At 37.7% G+C, this 20,823-nt stretch overlaps 2 protein-coding genes across 4 annotated transcripts in view; one reads left to right on the top strand and one right to left on the bottom strand.

Moving 5' to 3' along the window:
* Positions 1 to 69: 69 nt before the first annotated feature.
* Positions 70 to 8,372, top strand: LOC113824080 (metabotropic glutamate receptor 3; the record flags this gene model as incomplete). Its single annotated transcript, XM_070142855.1, is given in 6 exon segments — positions 70 to 256; positions 613 to 890; positions 1,446 to 1,688; positions 1,972 to 2,120; positions 2,590 to 2,777; positions 4,771 to 8,372. Coding segments are annotated over 6 exon segments (1,194 nt in total), but the record flags the coding sequence as incomplete, so codon positions are not given.
* Positions 7,792 to 20,823, bottom strand: part of ergic53 (protein ERGIC-53) — a 14,012-nt gene continuing 980 nt past the window's right edge. Inside the window, exons 2-13 of one of the 3 annotated variants that reach the window (XM_027376832.2) lie at positions 18,457 to 18,611; positions 18,079 to 18,248; positions 17,588 to 17,687; positions 16,698 to 17,252; positions 15,483 to 15,617; positions 14,930 to 15,063; positions 13,397 to 13,499; positions 13,041 to 13,140; positions 12,736 to 12,871; positions 12,231 to 12,369; positions 11,798 to 11,937; positions 7,792 to 10,096 (exon numbers count right to left, since the gene is read on the bottom strand). In XM_027376832.2, the coding sequence (XP_027232633.2) occupies positions 10,060 to 10,096; positions 11,798 to 11,937; positions 12,231 to 12,369; positions 12,736 to 12,871; positions 13,041 to 13,140; positions 13,397 to 13,499; positions 14,930 to 15,063; positions 15,483 to 15,617; positions 16,698 to 17,252; positions 17,588 to 17,687; positions 18,079 to 18,248; positions 18,457 to 18,611 (1,904 nt within the window). In that variant the 3' untranslated portion in view covers positions 7,792 to 10,059. Of the gene's footprint in view, positions 10,097 to 11,113; positions 11,291 to 11,797; positions 11,938 to 12,230; positions 12,370 to 12,735; positions 12,872 to 13,040; positions 13,141 to 13,396; positions 13,500 to 14,929; positions 15,064 to 15,482; positions 15,618 to 16,697; positions 17,253 to 17,587; positions 17,688 to 18,078; positions 18,249 to 18,456; positions 18,612 to 20,823 lie in introns of those variants that run through there. The other 2 variants (XM_027376834.2, XM_070142856.1) reach the window with 2 other exon arrangements.

Raw genomic sequence — 20,823 nt, 5'->3', positions numbered from 1 at the left:
GCGCACACCTCACAAACTATCACAGAGACCAACAACTAACCCCCTTCAACCCTTCCGCAGTTACAAGACAAATGCTGCTGGCGCTGTGAACCCTGCCAACCATACCAGTTCTTGGACAACAGCACTCAACTCTGCAAAGACTGCGACGAGTGCATGGCTCCTGACGAGAGCAAAGGCGCTTGCAAGCAGAAGGAGGAGAAGTTTATTGACTACAAGAACCGGTGGGCGATCACCTCTCTGGCTTTCGCTAGTTTAGGTAAGGGGGGTTGGGGGTGAGAGGGGGGTGGGGATGGGGGGATGGGGGTGTGTAGGGAAGGTTGTGGGGGGTGGGGGGTGAGTGTGTGTGTGGGGGAGGGGGGGAGTGTGTGTGTGTGTGTGTGTGTGTGTGTGTGTGTGTGTGTGTGTGTGTGTGTGTGTGTGTGTGTGTGTGTGTGCGGGTGTGTGTGTGTATGTTGGAATGGCTTGTTAGGTGAAAGGGTAGATGAGTGTGTGGGTGCGGATATCTTTACCATAAATACCATTAAAAGAACTAAAAACCCGAATCCCAGCACAGAAATGAACAGCTAACACCCCCTTTTTCCTTTCTCTCTCCCTCACCCTCCCTCTCTCCAGGCATCTTCAGCACGGTCCTCGTCGCCGTGATCTTCTGGGTCTACCTGGACACACCTGTAATCAAAGCCTCCTCCAGGGAACTCTCCTACATCCTTCTGGCGGGTATCTTCCTCTCCTTCGCCATGACCTTCGTGATCGTCGCCCCGCCCTCCATCTTCACCTGCGGGATCACGAGGTTCTTCCTGGGCTTCTGCTACACCGTCTGCTACGCCTCCATCCTCACCAAGACCAACAGGATATCCAGGATTTTCAACAAGAACCCGAGCAAGCCGCATAAGGTCGGTCGTTGGGTTTTTTGGGGGGGTCTTAAGAGGGAGGGAGGGAAGGAGGGGGGAAGGGGTTACTACATACTTTGAAGCCATTCAAGTAACCGACAGAGGGACCTAACCCAATCCCCTATAACCTACATATTGCAAAATAAATATAGTGCCTACATACCTATAAGCAATTCAAATAACCAACAGAGGGACCTAAGCCAATCCCCAATAACCTACATATTACAACATAAATATAGTGCTTACATACTTTTAAGCAATTCAAATAACGATAAAGGGACCTAACCCAAACCCTTATAGCCTTCATATTACAACAGAGACCTAACCCAGTTCCCTGTAACCTACATATTACAACATAAATATAGTGCCTACATAGATATATTAAAATTGATGGATACTGTATAGATTGACAAATACGGAGATGGATAGATTGGTAGATAGATTTATAGGTAGGTAGGTAAATGGATAGGTAGACATACAGGTATATTTATAGATAGATATAAGCAATTCAGATAACCGACAGAGGGACCCTAACTCCTTCCCGTTCCAACACAACAGGCCAAGTACACCTCCCCGCGCTCTCAGATGGTGATCGTCACCCTCCTCGTCAGCGTGGAAGTGATCATCAACATCTCTTGGCTCGTCTACTACACGCCCTCCACCAAGCACCTCTGCTCGAGGGACACCGACTACCGCATCCGCATCTGCAACGGCCTGGACGACTATTCGTACATCGTGGGTCTGATCTATCCGCTGGTGCTGGTCTGTTTCTGCACGGTTTACGCCATCAAGACCCGGAAGGTGGGTAGGGAGGGGGTTGTCGCTTGGCTGTTGGTGGATGTGTGTGTGGGAGGGTTGGATGTGTATGTGTGTGCGTGTGTGTGAGGGAGAGAGAGAGAGAGAGAGAGAGAGAGAGAGAGAGGGAGAGAGAGAGAGAGAGAGAGAGAGACGAGAGAGACGAGAGAGACGAGAGAAACGAGAGACGAGAGAAACGACAACGATAAAGAAGGAAAAAGAGATACACAGATCTAGAAAAACTACACCTATCAGAATTCCCACACATTTCCCTCTCTCTCTCTCGCAGTGTCCCGGAGGCTTCAACGAGGCTCGATTCATCGCCTTCACCAACTACACCACCTGTCTCATCTGGCTTGTCTTCGTGCCCCTCTACCTGTCCACGGGGGCCTCCGATGACGTCAGGATCGTCACCCTGGCCATGTCCCTGTCGCTCGGGTGGGTATCCTGTCCCCGTGTCACCTTGGGTCACTGTTTTCATCGAGATAGGGTCGATAGTGTGATAGAAAAGGCTTTAGGCGAGGATATGATAAACTGAACTGTTTTTAAGATGTAATTAGTAAAGTTAGACGTTCACAGCGTATACCTTATGCAATTACAATACAAATTTAGAGATAGCGAAATAAAAAATAACTAGAATAAAATAACTAAAATAAGAAACATAGAATAAGATAAAACAATAGAATAAAAAAAGAATAAAATAAAACAATATAATAAAAAATAATAAAATAAAATATAATAAAAAAATAAAACTATAATAAAAAAATAAAACAATATAATAAAAAAGAATAAAATAAAACATTGTAATAAAAAATAAAATAAAATTACAGTCTTTGTCATATAATGAATAAATAAAGATTCACTTAAACCCCCTTAACACCTCGGCCATCTCTCCCTCCCCCCACAGAGGCTTCGTACAGCTCGGGTGCCTGTTCTTCCCGAAAGTTCACATCGTGTTGTTCAAGCCCGAGAAGAACACGAAGGACGCCGTGATGAGCATCCAGAGGACCTCCTCGTACAGGGCGGGATCCATACGCCAGCAGCCCCAGGACAACATGCAGCACCACTCGGCTCCTGCGATCATCTTTTTGAACAGTGAGGGTTCTGGAATTTTTTTTTTTCTTTCTTTCTTTTCTTTTCTTTCTTTCTTTCTTTTCTTTTCTTTTCTTTTCTTTTCTTTTCCTTTCTTTTCTTTTCTTTTCTTTTCTTTTCTTTTCTTTTCTTTTCTTTTCTTTCTTTCTTTCTTTCTTTCTTTCTTTCTTTCTTTCTTTCTTTCTTTCTTTTTTTCTTTCTTTCTTTCTTTCTTTTTTTTTCTTTCTTTCTTTCTTTTCTTTTCTTTTCATTCTTTCTTTCTTTCTTTCTTGCCTTCTTTCTTGCCTTCTTTCTTTCTTTTTTTCTTTCTTTCTTTCTTTTTTTCTTTCTTTCTTTCTTTCTTTTTTTCTTTTTCATTCTTTCTTTCTTTCTTTCTTTCTTTTTTTTTGGGGGGGGGGGATGGGTTCTGGATGTCGCTGGCTGGCTCTTTCTCTGGATCTGGACCTGGATCTTTCTCTTTCGTTTTTTATGGCTCTTTCTCTTCCTCTGGCTCTTTCTTTTTTCTCTTTCTTTTTTTATGGTTCTTTCTCTTTCTCTGGCTCTGGATCTTTTTCTTTCTCTTTTTCTTTCTCTTTCTCTTTCTCTGTCTCTGGCTCTTTTTGTGGCTCTTTCTCTTTCTCAGGCTCTGGATCTGGCTCTGGATCTTTTTCTTTCTCTTTTTCTTTCTCTTTCTCTGTCTCTGGCTCTTTTTGTGGCTCTGGATCTGGCTCTGGATCTTTCTCTTCCTCTGTCTATCTCTGGCTCTTTCTCTTTTTTCTGTCTGGAAGAGAGAAAGAAAGAGAGTGAGAGAGAGAGGAAGGGAGAAAGAGAGAGAGAAGGGGGGAGAGAGAGAAGGGAGGAGAAAGAGGAAGAAGAAAGACATATATATATATATATAGAGAGAGAGAGAGTATATGGCATAGATTGAGGAAAAGTCATAGAGAGAGAGAGAAAGAGAAATGAAAGTGAGAGATCTATCTATCTATCCATCCATCCATCAATCCAACCAACCAACCATCTATTTATCAATCGATCCATCAATCCAATCATCTATTTATCTATCTATCTATTTACCTATCCATCCATCAATCCAACCAACCAACCATCTATCTGTCTATCGATCCATCAATCCAACTATCTATTTATCTATCCATCCATCAATCCAACCAACCAACCATGTATCTATTTATCTATCCATCCATCCATCAATCCAACCATCTGTCTATCTATTTATCTATCCATTCATCCATCCATCCATCAATCACTCCTACCAACCATCTATCTATCTATCTTTTTATCTGTCTATCTATCCATCCATCCATCAACCTATTCATAAATCTTTGCAAGCCCATATCCGTCTATTTGCATATCAGTCTATCCATCAGTATCTTTTAAGTCTGTCTGTCAATTTGCAATTTATGAATATGACAAGATTTCTACCCATAGTCACGTGTTTTCATCTCATTCATCTGAGAAATAATTTTGCAGAGCTAAAATGTTCATAAAATACCAGTCAGTACATGCATTGTGCACGTCAGTCAAAACTTAAAATATAGCTATAAAAGATTCAATATACAGTTAAAATCTTATCTAATCCTTTTTTTCTTTCAATATACAGTTAAAATATAATCCCCCTTTTTTTCTTTCAATATACAGTTAAAATATAATCCTCCTTTTTTTCTTTCAATATACAGTTAAAATATAATTCTCCTTTTCTCCACTTTAGCTTTGAAAACCTAAGATAAAATATAGTATTAGAATAGAAATACAAGGCAAGCATACATCACATAGATCATAATTTATTGTATAGATGAGGATGATTGGGATATGGGCGTAGAAAGTTAAAATTTCCTCTGCATTATTGAAAGAAAATCGAACCTCTTATTCTTATATTTTGGACTGAATTTTCTATGTATTATGAAATGAAAATTGAACCACTTATTTCTCTCGTTAGTAGTTAAAACACATCGCACCATTATAAGAAAAATAAACCTCTATTTCTTTCTCTTCCCAACAGGCAAGCCACCCGTCAAGCCAGAAGGAGGTGGTCTCCAGATCCCTCAATTCCACGACCAGAACCTCAACCCAAAGGACGTTCCTGGCTTAGTCAACAAAGGCTTCTTCACCGGTGTGGCGTCGAAGCCCCAAGAACCCACTGTTTTGTAAACTGTCTGGGGGGATTTTGAGATTCAGGGAAGTCGTGTGTGTTTCTCTCTATCTGTCTATCTATCCCTATCTATCTATCTTCATATCTGTCTACTTATCTTTCCATCTATCTATCTATCTGTCTATCTTCCTATCTGTCTATCTACTTATATATCTGTCTATCTATCTCTCTATCCATCCATCTTTTGTGCACTAAGGGTTTTGGTGGACTTACTGATTCGGTCCTGATGTTGCTTTCAGATAGTTTGGAACATAATATGCGATCAAAAGATCTTTTAGACGTGAACGTTGTAGGGATTAGAAAATCCCAAGATACTATTTAGTGCTTGAGAGATTACAAGAATTTAGAAAGGTATAAACTGTTCGAGAAGTATGGCTGGAGATAAACTGTGAAATTGTAAGACACTAGTCCCGGTCCTAAAGAATCACATTCATGTTTACAGTATAATGAATGATCTAGTCATGTAGAATAATGTAAGATGTGTTGTACATTATATCTGAGGGAAGCACTATACAAAAAAATGTTTCCTTATGCACGGTATGTGGCCTGATGTTTATATCTGTTCCCGAGCTTACCTTAAGACTGCCTCAAGCCTTCAGACGAAGGTGCCCCTTTATAATAGGATGCATATACTCGTACATTAAAGAGTATACAAATGTACCAAATATATGTAGAAACCCTTGTGTGTATTGTCTCTATGTCTACTGGTGTTCCATCAAAAGACAGAGATACAGAACTAGTTACACCGTTAGGTTGTTATAATGTTACTTATACAATAAATGTAAATGCTATTTTCTTGCACAACATTCCATTTTTACAAACGAGATTTTCAGATCATAAACTATATATATACTAGATAAAATGTAAATAATGTAAATATGTATTGCCAGTCATTTTACAAGTATATGGATACATAATCAGTATTTTACTCTGATCGCGGAAGCCTGTTTTGATTTTCTCTTTTGCATAATTTCTAAGTGGTTCCAAAATGATATTGATGTAAACCCAAGTATACTCAATTGATGTTATTTATTCTTGCTTGCATGATAATCGGCTACTTGCTGTACTTATAAAAATTGTACTTCAGCACTAGACCGATTTCATGAATACACTGTGATGATGTGCCCTCTATGTGTGGAACATTTCCTTAGTTTTAAATAAAACAAGAAATACTTGACCAGCTTTTTCACTCTCGATCTACCTCTCTGGATTTAGAATGGCAAAATAAATTGACTGGGAGAGGGAAGAGGTAGAAGTGGGATGAAGAGGACATACTGGGGGATATGTAAAAACATCTTGGGAGGAAAGGGGAGGAGAGTGACGGACAGGGCTGGTGTTGGGAGTAAGAGAAGAAACTCGTTCACGTGCTTCCAGTCTGGCCTCACAGTATGGCAAACACTGAACCGGAAAATTCCCACCTCAGATTTAAACTTGCAGGTAGGGCAGACCCTATGAAATGCATTATGGAAGCCACCACGATTGCCACAAGTGCGTGATTCTGCAGAGCAAGTTGATCGATTCTGACCAAGTTAGGCGCACACAGGCCATCGGCCCGTGTTTGGCAGGGTGGCCTGGACGCCAACAATGCTGACACTGACTGAGGGGGTTGGGGGTTGACACAGGGACAGAGACGGATTGTCCGCCAATATAAATATCAAAGGAGAGGTCGTGTCTCTGGAAAGTGATCTTGGCTATATTGGTGGACTTGCAGCGGTCTCTAGGGGGAATGGTGTAGCATTATACTGACACTGCATCATAGTCCAAGAGGCAGGCGAATACATCTCCATAATCTGACGAATCGTTGTCGTAGAGGGCAGTTCGTTGGGGAGATGGAGATCTATCCAGGACAAGTATTGAGGAAGGGATGAGGCTAGGCTGGGCTGGGTTTAGTCTGGGATTCAGATGTAACTGACAAAGTGGGAACGACTGCAAAAGGAAATTTTGCCTACTTGTCTTTTGGGGAATTTTGGGAAAGAGGAATGTGTTGTCATAGTAAGGAGCTGAAGAGGGGATCACGAAAAAATTCATCTCATTTAGACTGGGCTAAATGATATTCAAAAAGTTTGAGGGAGTAGCGGTAGAAGAAGGGCGGGGATGTGTGAAAGAGGGAGTAGTGTTGAGATAAGTACTACTACGGACAGGTGGACAATAAAGGAGGAGGGATAATAAATGAAGAAAGCTGTAAGGGTGGAGGTGATGAAGAAGAGGATGATGGGAGGCAAAGAATGTTTTCTGGAGGTTAAGTAATGACCTGGATGGACTGAAGTGATAGTACCCATTGAGGAAGGGGTAGTAGTAGCAATGTTCAGTTGTGGCCAAAGGCGAGCCTGGAGTGGAGGAATCGGGAATTTAAATCTGTGGGGCTAGTTGATAAAAGGGCAAGCCTCAAAGCCCCTGATAAGGGTGCAAATCTTCATTACTGACCATGTGCAGTATGTTGGTTGGAGACACGGGTCACTCCTCAGGGTCCCTTTGAGGGGTAAAGGAATACTGTGCCCATGGTCCCCCATTCATGACTGGCACAAAGTCAGCCTTTCATCCTTTCAATATAGCTCTCACACCATATAGGAGTAGATAGTAGAAGGGGTTGGAGAAGAGAGAAACGGAAAGAGGAAGCAGGAAAAAAAGTACAAAATAAGTGGAATCGAAGGCTGAAGCACAAGGCAGGAGTGATTCCTTGCTTTGGGTCCCGTCTCTGTCTCCTAATATGCCCCACTTCCTACGGTAACAACAGGCATGGGATTGGGGGGGTTAGAAACAAAAGTAAAACTAGAATTTTAGTACATTTTAACCACAGTATCAAATAAAACAAGTTGAATATCAATCATGGTCAAATCTTTTTGAATTTGAAAGGTAAAAGAAACTAGCTCAAAATAGAAAACATTTATTTCAATAATTTATCCCAAAATCTTAACAAAATACATTCAACTCACCAGTGAATACGTAAATATTAAAAACTAAAAGCAACAACGTACTTTCCATCTCACATAATTATAAAAAAAATGGGATCACTTTTTCAATGCCTTTATATTAACCCTTTTACTAGTTCGGTTGTAAAAATAAAATCCAATGCTAAGTAAAATTTTTTGCCAACTCCCGATTTGCCAGGAGCTTTGAAATAAAAATGAGCTCTGCGCTACAACTAGTGTCTGTAAATTAATGCTACAAATCTGAATAGTAATATATTCATACATAATCTCACTTGTAAAACTGCAAATAATTAAACATAATCCCAACAAGCGAAGAAAATAAAATTGTACATCAAACAGAAATCTCACATCTGGTTTGTTATAATCTGTGCCAATGAGCAATAACAAATAAAATTGTGAAGAGGAAAAATAGCGACCATAGCACAGGTAAACCATACCCCAGGTATCAAAAAAGTCCTCAGATTGGGTTAAGTGGGAAATAAAAGTTACCTAAATAATAAACAAAACAAAAAAAAATAAAAATTTTAAAAAATAAAAAAATAGAGAATTAGAGAGGCTGAGGTGAAGAAAAAATGAGAAGCTTAAAAACCTAAAATCTATAAAAGGAATGCCAATTGCCATTGGCAAAAACACATTCCAAAAAAATAAGTAAGATCTTTTTTCTTTTTGTTTTTTTGAAAAGATTTAAGGAGGTCAAGGACAGGGAATGTTAGTATTAATGAATGGAGTCACAGCGATCATACAAATTTTCTTACTTGCAACTTCCGCACAACTGTCTTGCTAGACTAATGATATTCTCTAATGTAAACTATCCTAGTACTGAATTGGAAGGGGGAGGTTTCTGAAGCACTTATAAAACATTTGCTGCATTACATTCTACTCAATCACACACTTGCATCTGCAGCTCCTCTTCCTACAAGAGAGCAACAACACAGCTCAATGTTTATTTATTAATATTTTTTTTTAGGACAACAGCAAAATAAATAAAAAATAACTTCTCATACACTTCTACACCTCTTAGAGAGTTCAGTAAAATATTATAAATACTTTCAAGGTGGACATAATATTACGCGCTTAAGTATTTCACCAACAGGTTCATGTTAATGCTTCAAACTAAACATAGCAAGATTGGGTGGGAAGAAAATCCCACCAACACTACCTCTTCAATATCCCAAAATGCTATAAAACACAGGTTTTATGCTATTTACATCATTGTGACAATATTTACACACAAAACTCCTTTCAACAATTTCATTCCCACTTATAAAACTTTTTTTCTCTGTGCTCTTCCTCCAATGAGGAGAACGGTATCATCTTATATCTCTTTATCACATGATTAAGAGAAGTAAATAAAATTAAAACGTGTTATGATCATCCCCTTGATTTTTTGTGCTATATGGTTTGTTTAATGCACTTCCTTTTGGATTTTTGAGACAAAAAATATATATTCAGTGATACAAATACTGCTGGGAAGACATCTTATATATAAAATAATAATAATAATAAATGAGAAAGGATAATCAGAATAAATGTCTGGAGGGGACCATCTGTTAAACTAGGCAAGACTTTTTTTTTATCTAATCTTAGCACTTCAAAACAACTCTATAAACAATTTCCTCTACATACACATCTTTTTTTTGGGGGGGAGGGAAGGGGGAAGGGAAATCACTTGCAAATAAAATATTCATAAAAACAATCAAATGCACAAGTGCAATTCTGAAAAACCTATCAGCATATTTTCTTTAAACAACCAGCTTTGAAATTGTAGGTAGTTTGGTCCTTCCCACATCTATTGCAACGGTTCCCTTGACAATGTAATCCTAGCTTTATGAGTGATGAAGGTTGTAACACAACCTGCACAAATAATAATCCCCAAAATATTAGAAATAAAAATAGAAGAATACTATTCCTTGTGGTTTTCCTAAATGCCCGGAGGCGCCCAAAATGGCAATAAACCGATTTTGCTTCCCAATCATAGAAGGTCCCCGAAGTATCAGATCAAAATATCACTTGTAATTTCCAAATGTCTTGATGTACAAACAGTAATAACAATACCTACATCAGTGACATACATAGTCTTTCAAAATAAAATCTGTTACAAATTTGCTGCATAAAAAGTAGTGATCTACAAGGGAAAATTGAAAGAAGAAAGAAAAAGACTTCACTCCTGAGAATATGGAGTTGCCAGTTCTTGCAGCTGTGTGGCAGCCTAATAAAATTTCTTTGCTTGAGCATCTTTGTTATCTCTGAAACAAGGAGAAAAAAGTCTATTAACAGTAGTCAGTAAATTCATGAGTAGTCATAAGAGTAAAAAACATACTACAAATATATAGATGAAACATAAGCATGCATGTACATACTGTAATCATGCATGCACATCCCACATACAAACATATTCGCACAAGCGCACACACAATAGAATAAAAAATTACAAATGAATAGCTATATTCAATAAAGATAATTTGCTAAACCACTCACATAGGGAGCTTGTGGTGACATAACAAACCATAGGCCACAATTAAAAAAGCAGGAAAGATAAATTTACCGTTTCCTTCTCTTGGGTAAGGCATAAATGACTGTTTATATAGAGGCCAAATAGGAGCTTTAAGAACAGTTTTGAGGGACTGTTTTGCTTCCATGAACAAAGTCAGAGCCAAATAAGTGAAGAACTATTTGGCCCATACAACTTAGGGCAGGCTAGACCAAACAAGATGGGACATCATCCCAATATGAGTAATGACATTTAGCTCAAATGTAATATAATCATTGAGTTAACTTAAAGAACCTAAAGAACATCACTATACATCATACTTTTTTTTGAATCTATAAGAATTAAAATTAAATGTAAACATTCACACTTTCTCAACAACTTAATATACACTATCTACAAAATGCTACTTTGTAGCATCTACATAAGCTCAAAGTTATGATCTTTCCCTTCAACAGTACTGCATTAGCAATTTTTGCCTAACCTAGACACAATCACAAAGTATGGTCACTGCAAACTTGTATGAACATCAAAGATCAACAATTAGTAGGGTAATGAAATTCTATTAGAAACAAAAGTTAAACTCACTGTATCTTGTATACTAGGAACAAGAAAGCAGAAACAACTCTTGATCCAATTATTTTCTAGTATAGCAACAATCTATCGCAACAACTCCTTTGTCAGATAAACTGCATAGCAACTTATTTAAAGAGTAAAATAGTGCAACAAAAACACAAATTACACGAAAAAAAATACAAGCTAAAACCTTCAGGGGGTTATGGGTGCACAGACAAGTTACTCCAACGTTAAAAGGGCTTTTTGGAAGGTTATCGTCATGATCTCCCTGGATTAGGGTCGTCTAACTTACTAACACTGCAATCGCTAGTGGAAGTGCTCATGGCGGGATGAGAACCACCGCACTAAGCAGCCCTCAGAGTCCCCACTGCTCCCTCTATATGGTATTGAGAACATTTAGATATACTTTTACTTTTTCTAACCCTTATCTTCACTGTATGTAGAAAAGGTATGAATGAGAACGAATACCTTTGCAATCCAAGAGATGTACTTCACCAGTTTTGATTATGTCTCCAAGAGAGATGCATGAAAATAAAACTAAAACCTGCCAAATATATCTCTTGCACTGTTTAGATATTCAATTCTCTTTTATACCTTAGAATTATACCTTACATTTTTGCAATGTTCACCCTTATCTTCATTTCAATTTGCAGTGAGATATATAACAGAATACAAAAGTAACCAACTGAAGTTCAACTAATAAACTTCAAAAAGAAAAATAATAATACATATAGAGTGAAACCAGTATAGACAAGAAAAGCCATAAAATATCAAACACAAAAAATATATATTCACTATCATGTAGTTGCATCACTCAAATTTTGAAAAGAAAATGCAACTAAAAGAAAAGGAATGATACAAGAAAAAATGGCGACAGTCTTACCTGTATACGATATATCCTATCAGCAGTACCACCTGGATAACCATGAATGTGATGAACATGCCAGTTGAGACACAGCTGACTGGAGGGCACCCGCCTGCGGGCCCAGAAGTCAAACGCTGATTGGCTGTGCCGAGATCACGCTGTGGAAATACCATAGGGTGTTAAAAGCCATACTGTGTTAACTGGGACACAGTAATGTAAAATATTCAGCATTATTTGTATCCATGAGGTATAACTGTTGAAAATGCTTATCCAATAGTTTGACCATATTGCTTTCTACCACTGATGGACAAAATCCAATAATGAAAGTATCTCTACTATACTTCACATGGGGGTAATCCCAAAGAGAAGACAAAAAATAATCATTCCCACTTGTAATTAACAGGATATAATGCCAAAAGCAATCATTAATAACGAAGTAAACTTTACTTACTTTTACAATATTCAGACCTTCCTTCATCTCATTGAGAGTAACATGCAGATCATAACCAACTGGCTGGACTGAGCCCTGAGGCTTCTGACTGTTAGTTAATAACTGGTTGCTCTTTTGGTGGATATCATTCACAAAGTTTCTGCAAAAGAATACATTCCATTAATAGTGGTCTAATAATGTAACAATCTTTACTGAACTTGAATAAAACATAACCTTTGCTATATCAACCTTTCTTGTATTACTACACTACAGTGTCACATTGCTTTCCGAGGAAGTCAAAAAATTTTCCAATCATACACTATTCAAATGCTCATGTAGGAGGAGGAGGAGGAGAAAAGAAGAAATAAATATGAAAGCATTTACCATTCTAGTTTACTTGCAAAGAAATAATAAATTGTGTAGTACAAGTAACAAAAAATTAATAATCCAAAATCAGAATGACAGTACTATCACAAACACCTAAATCACCTACGTCACAAAGTCAAACAAATAAAAAAATACTCACTTGATATCTCTTGCTGTTGCCACAATGTCCCTCTGGTTATTCAGGATGGAGTCGACTTCGTGACGCCTGATAGTGTCCCCAGGCAGAGCCCCAACCTGTGCAGGAGGTACCTGTCCTGTAGGAGCAACTTGCCCTCCTGGAAAATCAAATCCTAGTATGATACATATTCATTTTCCATCACATTCTCTTGATATTTGCTAAAGAATAACCTTCAATATAACATCTAAAAGAAAACTGGGGATAAATATTACAAGTATTAAAAGGCAATCATTCTTGTATGAATTGACAATTATATGTTTCCTTACCCATGCCACTGTGGACTGCAGACACAAGGCCGAGTGTACGTTCCTGGCGACCAATTATCTCGTCCAATTTGGCATGGAGATTGCGAATAAGGTCATGGATCTAAACCAAACAAAAAAGAAAAAGAAAAGAAAAGAAATTAATAACTTCCCAGAGTATATAATCCAAATCATTTTTTTTCTTTAAATTAATAAATAATACCATTCATATACACCAATAAATAGAGCATAAGAGAACTTTACATGCCAAGAGATTTATTTTCCTTTAAAATCAAGACAAAAAAAGAAACAGCAAAACAGAACATCGTCACGGCAAATACTCAGTCACACCATATTCAACAGCAATGAATGTCAAGTACCTGTCCTTGTCCCTGGAAGATCTGCCGCAGCTCTCTCTGTTCTCCGGTTTCATACTCTTCTTCAGCTTCCTTGCGTATGGAATCTGGATTTTGTGCCACATACCTAAGGATAACAAGCAAATTATGTGTCTGGTTGGGACAACAAGCAATTTAAGTCTCTAGTAGGGATAACAAGCGAGCTGTGTGTCTGGGAATGATATCACTTTTCGCCATATAAGCAAAGCAACTTACAGATAACAGAAAAATATATATAATTGTTAAGACAATATTCACAGTGCAGAAAAAACAACTAAATCAAATAATTATCTACCCTTTAATATATCAAATATCTTCATTAGGCACATTATTTTATCACACTCATATAATTCAGTAATCTGAATTGTGAATAACAATCATTTCATTTAGGGTAATCAATTGTATAAGCTTGATGCCACAGAAGAACAATACTTCAGTCTTGTAGAAAACCCATATTTGTTTAACATTCATATAAAACATTATAATCAGGTAAAATGTGCCTCAAATCATGCATTGCTCGTTACAATAGTAACTTAACCACTTATCAGTTACGTAACAAAAACCTGGGAATTTTTGATTGGACAGTACTTTTTACACTCAAGTACTTTTCCAGAAAAAACAATCTCACAAATAACTGCAATTGCTTTTATTTAGTGAAGATACAGATATAACTAAGAAAAACCATATTTTATAATATTAATAAAAATACCTATCTTGAATTATTTGAAAAATGATATATGGAAATACAAAATCAAGTGAGACTTGAAAAGAAAATCAAAACTGATAAAGGGAACATATGACCTTTCCCCACATGTAGAAATTCCCACAAAACACTTGCTTATCTTTGGTTTTAGTCCACAGAGCTTAAACTTAAATCTTTATTGTGCTGATATGATGACAGAATGGGAAAATATAGCAGCAAAGGGAGAGAAAGAGGAGAAAGAAGAGGAGCAGCAGGAAATCAAAGGGGAAGGAGGAGGAGGGAAGAAAACAAAGAACAGAATGAGGAGGAAAAAAGAGGGACATGAAATGGAAGAGAACTATAGAGACTGGAGGAAGAAGACAAGAACAGGAGGAAGAGGAGGAGGAGGAAAAAGACAAGAGGAACTGGAGCAGGAGGAGGAGGACAACAAGAGGGAAAGGAGGAGGAGGAGGAGGAGGAGGACAACAAGAGGTAAAGGAGGAGGAGGAGGACAACAAGAGGTAAAGGAGGAGGAGGAAGACAACAACTAGAGGAACAGGAATAGGAGGAAGACGACGACTAGAGGAACAGGAATAGGAGGAAGATGACAAGAGGAACAGAAATAAGAAGACAACAAGAGGAACAGGAATAAGAGGAACAGGAATGGAGGAGGAAAACAAGAGGAACAGGAATGGAGGAGGAAAACAAGAGGAACAGGAATGGAGGAGGAAAACAAGAGGAACAGGGATAGGAGGAAAAGAGGAAGAGGAGTATGGAAAAAAAAAGGAGGAAACGAATAAGAGGAGTATCAGAGTATGAAAATTGGAGCCACTTACTCATCACGCGCCTTCTTGGTCTTCTCCTGGTACTCTTGGAACTCCCGTCGGAACCTCTCTTCCTCCTCTGCGTTGGCCTGCATGACTGCCATCTCCTCAGGCGACCTCAGTGATGTCACCAGGAACTTCAGAACCTGGGGAGAAGTCCTTCATTCTTAGGGGGTGGGTGGGGGAGCCAGAAGAAGATGGAGTTCCAAGAACATCCCAAATATGACAAAGTTTGAAAATACAATGTCTATTGATGATCATCTATCACGTTTTTGGTTTACTATGCTATAAGTCACGGAGAGGGACAGATCTCAGGTCTAATCAAGATCCTTCCAATCCTTGTTTTCCTTGCTTATTTGATGATAATTTGCTTCTCTCATTTTCTAATAACATTGGAACAGATGATCTTCAAATACACAACTAGTAAGAACAGTCAAAATTGGAAAGATGATGACAAAGATTAGCAATGTCCCCTTTCAAGAAATGTGATCAGAGTGAAAAAGATGGAACTGATAAAGACGGATAGCAACGATCACCCATGACGACGCGAGGTGCAAAATCTTACATCGTGATCGTCAGCCAATCCACCAGTGGCAGCCGTGATTCCGAAGTATCCACTTGGAGGAATATAGACATTCTCAGCTCGCATGCAGATCTCGTAGTCCTTTTCGTTATTCGTCATTCCATTATGGATCATCAACTGTGTAAAGATGAACAAAATTGTGATTAATTAGTAGACTAGCTCATAGTCTTGACTCGGTTCAATATCCTGGATCCAAGACCATAAACACATCTTCACCAAAATTGAAATATCACAAATATAAGATGAACATTCAAAATTCAAGTAACAACTGTAATTTATAACGTTCTGATTGTTCATTAGGATGCGAACTTTTTTTCTCTCCCATTAAAAAATATATTGCATTTTATAATACAAATATCACCAAATCAGAATACTAATTAACATCTCTACCAGTATAAGAAGTCCCACAAATGAATTCCTTTTAATAGGATTCTTATGCATGGATCTTGATAATATATATTTGATATATGAACACTAAAATATGTAAAATAGTAGAAGTAAAGACATATATATCATAACAGCCTGCACAAGAACATTTCAGGTAAAACAAATCAACAACAAAAAGGTAGGGGGAAAAAAAGCCAGGATTTGTTAATGTTATGTACAGTATTTCACATGCAATAAAAATAGTTCATAACTATTACACAATTGCTTTCCGTAATTATTAATGACATAGCATTCTGTTCACACAAAAGTGAGAGTACCTTAATCATTCTTCTTGTATAATATTCTAATATGCATCTATAAAACATCTGGTTTCTTTTAAGTACAGTAACTTTTTTGTTGTTGTTGTTTTCTTAACTAAAATTCCAGAATACCAAGAAAAGCTTACTTAGTGCATCTGGTAACAGGAACAGACAAAAAGAAGAAGTATGGTTACACTATACGTTCTCTCACACTTGTTCAATTTTTCAACAAAACCTCCCAAAAAAAGGTCGCGTTAAACAAAGCATGATTCTCGCCTATACCTTATGAGGTCATGTGCAACAGGAGACACTTACCACAATCTAATATTTTCACTGCATGATATTAGAAGGATTAACACCACCACTCGGAATTAAAGTCATTAAGGGAGTTTCACACCACCACACACTGAATTACTTGTTCTAAGAAAGGTTTTACTATAATTCTTAATTAGCTGGTCAATTGGGAATCACAAATCGCCACTCTTTGCGTCATTCCATCATGCCTCCCTACCGGGCTCATGCTCCCCAGCCTCTTCTTACTCTTCTTTGTTCTATTTCTCCTGGTCTTCTTCCTCCTCCTCCTCCTGGTCTTCTTGTTGGGCTTAGGTGTCGAGGTCACTGATGGTTCTTCCGTTGGTGTGGCCTCACTGGTGCCAAACCACCCCCAGCCAGCCTCCATTTCACCTTCTGAATTCACATGCAAAGGTTCCTCAAAAGTGTGGCTGCTCTCTGGGGCATCCTGCGTGTATTCTGTCTCGGCAATTATTTCACTCTCTGGGCTTATAGTTGTGGATGCTTCCTCACTACCCCACCAAGCAGTGGTAGTCGACTGAGAGCCATCTCCAGGCAAATTTGTAGTGGTTGACGAGTCAGGAGAGGCAGTTGTTGTGTACTCATCGTACTCAGACAAAGGGGCACCAGTTGTCGTAGGGGAGGTGGTGGTGGTTGAACTTTCATATGGTTCCACTGGTTGTATTGGTTCATCATACCTAGTCCCATTTTCATCCCCTATATCACCCTCCTCTTCCATTTTTGAATAATCATACTCTATCAGCTGGGTTTTTACCTGTCCACATGAAGTTATTAATATTCCAAAACCCTCTAAAATCATTCTGGTAGCATGCAAAAAAAAAATCCTCTATCAAAAATACCTATACAGGATTTTTTTATGCTAAACAATGTTACACCAAAATGTCTAAAACATACCTCAAAATTTAAAAGGTAAAAAGTATTGTTACTTATTGGACACTAGATAATAAAACATCCTTTCCTACATTTCTAAATGCAGTATGCAAAATTATGATTAAAGAAAATTATTGTTAATCAATGCATATAAATCTTTAAACCCCCACCCTCTCAATTCATAATAATAAGACAGGTAATCCTTGCAATCAAACTTACCGTTAGGACATTCTTGTAGTACTCAATTTTCGCTCTTACAGGGAAGGGCTTGTTACGGAAGTCTCGCAAACATCCTCCTAATTGTTGGCTCAGCCCATCACTAGAATTAAAAAAAATTAAATCTTAAGCAAGAAGCGGATTTCTGATTATCTGAAAGTGTCATGCGTTTTTCTTGTGAGATCCCGTATGATTTTCTTCACTTTCATTTATAGAAATCAAGACTTTATTCATATTACCTAAAGTGCAATACGAATTGTTATAAAGAAAAAAGTCTACAACAGGACCACACTCATCAAAGACTAAGTCACCCAACTTGAGAGAACTTGAAACACAAATTTTCATTAACTTGACTGTGCGATCCAAATAGCTCCTTAACCTTATCCCTGCTAATCACAATATTTCCCAAGCCAGTACAGTCCGTTTGTATACTTGAACAACTAAAAAATAAATATCAATAACTCCCACAAATGGTGCACTGTTAATATACTTACTGTTCATGATCATAGACTTTGGTACCGTCATTGACCATAGCCATAACATAGGGGTTGTTGCGCTTGTTGTCATTATCAAAGGAATCAAAGAACACACCCAACCCATTCCATTGGTCTGAGCTACCGAACACAGGGCCCTCGACTCCTGGTTTGTCTGTGAACCAGATTGCCTAGAAGCCAAAAAAAAAAAAAATGATCATGAGTTGGAGTATTCCGTTCAATGTCACTTCCTCAACACATTGTTTGTCTCAGTATACAAGTGCTCGTTTTTAGATTTTCTATTTATGATAACTGTAAAATAAAAAATACAAATCTTCTAATACGACAAAGACAAATCTACCCAAAAAATGGATCAATTATTTAAGAAGTAACACTTACCAAGCCATCAGCACCTATTCTCCCTCTGCCCGTCACTCGGAACACAACATCGACTTCCCACCATTCGAAGTTTGTAGGATTCTTAGTCCAGATCTGTCCCTTCTGACTCCGCAGAGATGGAGTGATTCTCACGCTCTCTTCGCTTGCAATTGCATCTGGAAGAATATGATTTGGAAATAGCACCTATCCATCACAGAAATATATGCATGAATGGGAAATGTCCAAAATAGGAATGTATTATATAATGTTTGGCATCTGCACTTAGCACTCTAGCAAAGACCATGAAAAGATTATTATAAATATTGAACAAGGCAGAGCCTGGACCACTTCCATACTTTACATTAAAACGCCTAGAGGGTCTTCAAGCTCTATCTTGCCAGAATATACATCACGGAGATTGGTTTGCCTCTGCTAAGGTACAAGCACAGAGGTCAGAGCATTGCTGAACATTGCTATGCAAGGACAAGTCCATGAACTCTCAATAAGCAATCATGGCTTTACCTGCACTTTGCTCTGATGGTTTCTTTGTGGCCATTACCTTAGATTTTCCCTCTGTTCACAAGGTCCTATTCCAGATAATTAATGTCTAGATAATTAATGTAACTATCTGAAGCTCAGCTTAAGGTTAGATGTATTTTAAAATTAATTTAATCTAATATCTTACTTAACTAATACCTAAAGTAGGCACTAAGAAAGATAAATAACAAATGCTCGAGTATTTCTTTCAACATATTAGTTCCTGAATCATTCTTTTATTTCATACATGAAAAAAATACCAAAGAAAGGAGGAAGTATGTATACACTGAGGACCATAAATATATTTTTGATGGGAAACAAGTTGAATCTCTGATCAGGTTCATCTTTTGCATTGAGAAAATACATTAAGACTATTTAAAACCTTATAAATTCAAAACTTTTGAAAGTATCAATAAAAGAATATCTTTAGAGGTTCCCATTATTTCCATAACTATGGGTACAGGTCACTGAAAAGTGTACAGATGACAAAAAGTCGCTACAAACCCAATCATGCAATAAAAACAATACCAATAAACACAGATGTCACTAGCATGGGTCAAAAGTACCTTAGGAAGATGAGTACTACTACTTTTATCACATGCAAAGCAGGGTAATTTTTTGGTATACCTTGTCATAACCAATTGCGACAAATTTGGTATTGATGGATTACTCTCACTCGCTACTAACCAAATATATTGAAATTATGCTGCAGAGCCCAGGCCCCCTTCCCATACCCACAATCTTGGCCACAATTTCAGGGGAGGGCAAGAATGGTACATGGGAAATTACAGGGTAACTTATAAATAATAGAGAACTGGTAAATATATTGTTAAATGCAGGGGGCTGCAATCCCCACAAATCCCTCCCTGAACAACAAAGAATCTACCACACATGTACAGCAAGAGAGAGCGTAGGACAGACTTGGCATCAGGTGCTTACATATGTTGGTCACATATGCTCTTCCTTACCGTAAATAAATTGTGGATTCTGTCTTTACCTGCAAGGACTGGGGGCAATAGTCTCCCAGGGGAATTAGACACTGTGGTAACCGATTCTGTGTATATTATTCATATTTCACCCTTCAATTTCCCTAGTACCTTTCATGCCCTCCCCTGCTATTGGGGACAAGACTTTTGCTAATGGTGGATTTCCGTAGCGTAACTTCCATATATTTGGATAGTAGTGAGAGGAATCCAATGATACCAAAAACATCTTGATCAGTTATGTGAAGGTATTCTGAAAAATTACCTAAAGCAGAAAGTTAACTATCTCTGGCTTTCTTTTGCAAAAAGAAAAATATCATTAGGCATAAAAAAATTAAATGCTAATTACAGATCCTCATACATTCCATTACTAAAAGAGTTTAGAAAGAAACCATGAAACTACATGACAATGTTATATTAAAATTGGAAACATAACTATGTGGGATACTGCCAAATATGGCAAGTTCAAATACAAGAAATGTAAGAATAAGAGTAATAGTTTTGAAACTACACTAAGTATTTTAATGACAAGATTTTAGTAGATAACACTAATAAGTGACAATCTAAATGCAAGACATAATAGGAACCCAAAATCTCTTAGCAATGTTTGTAGATCAATGCTCGTGTGACCAATTCAACACGACAATAAATACAGCCAGTATGCCTATCAGTGCTAAACTAATATCAAATACTTATCCCTTCAAATCTTATTATGGTGCTTATTTGGTTAGTACATTTAATGATCATATCCAGCACTAATGTAGTTTACTGCACAAATAGGTATGCTATTTAATCCTTGCTGGCATATGTTGATTTGGTAACTAATCCAAACCAAAATATACAAAAAAAAAGATTGTATTCATATAAA

The sequence above is a fragment of the Penaeus vannamei genome, chromosome 30 (assembly GCF_042767895.1).
Source record: "Penaeus vannamei isolate JL-2024 chromosome 30, ASM4276789v1, whole genome shotgun sequence".
NCBI classification, from domain to species: domain Eukaryota; kingdom Metazoa; phylum Arthropoda; class Malacostraca; order Decapoda; family Penaeidae; genus Penaeus; species Penaeus vannamei.
This window is presented reverse-complemented; position numbering and strand designations above follow the sequence as displayed.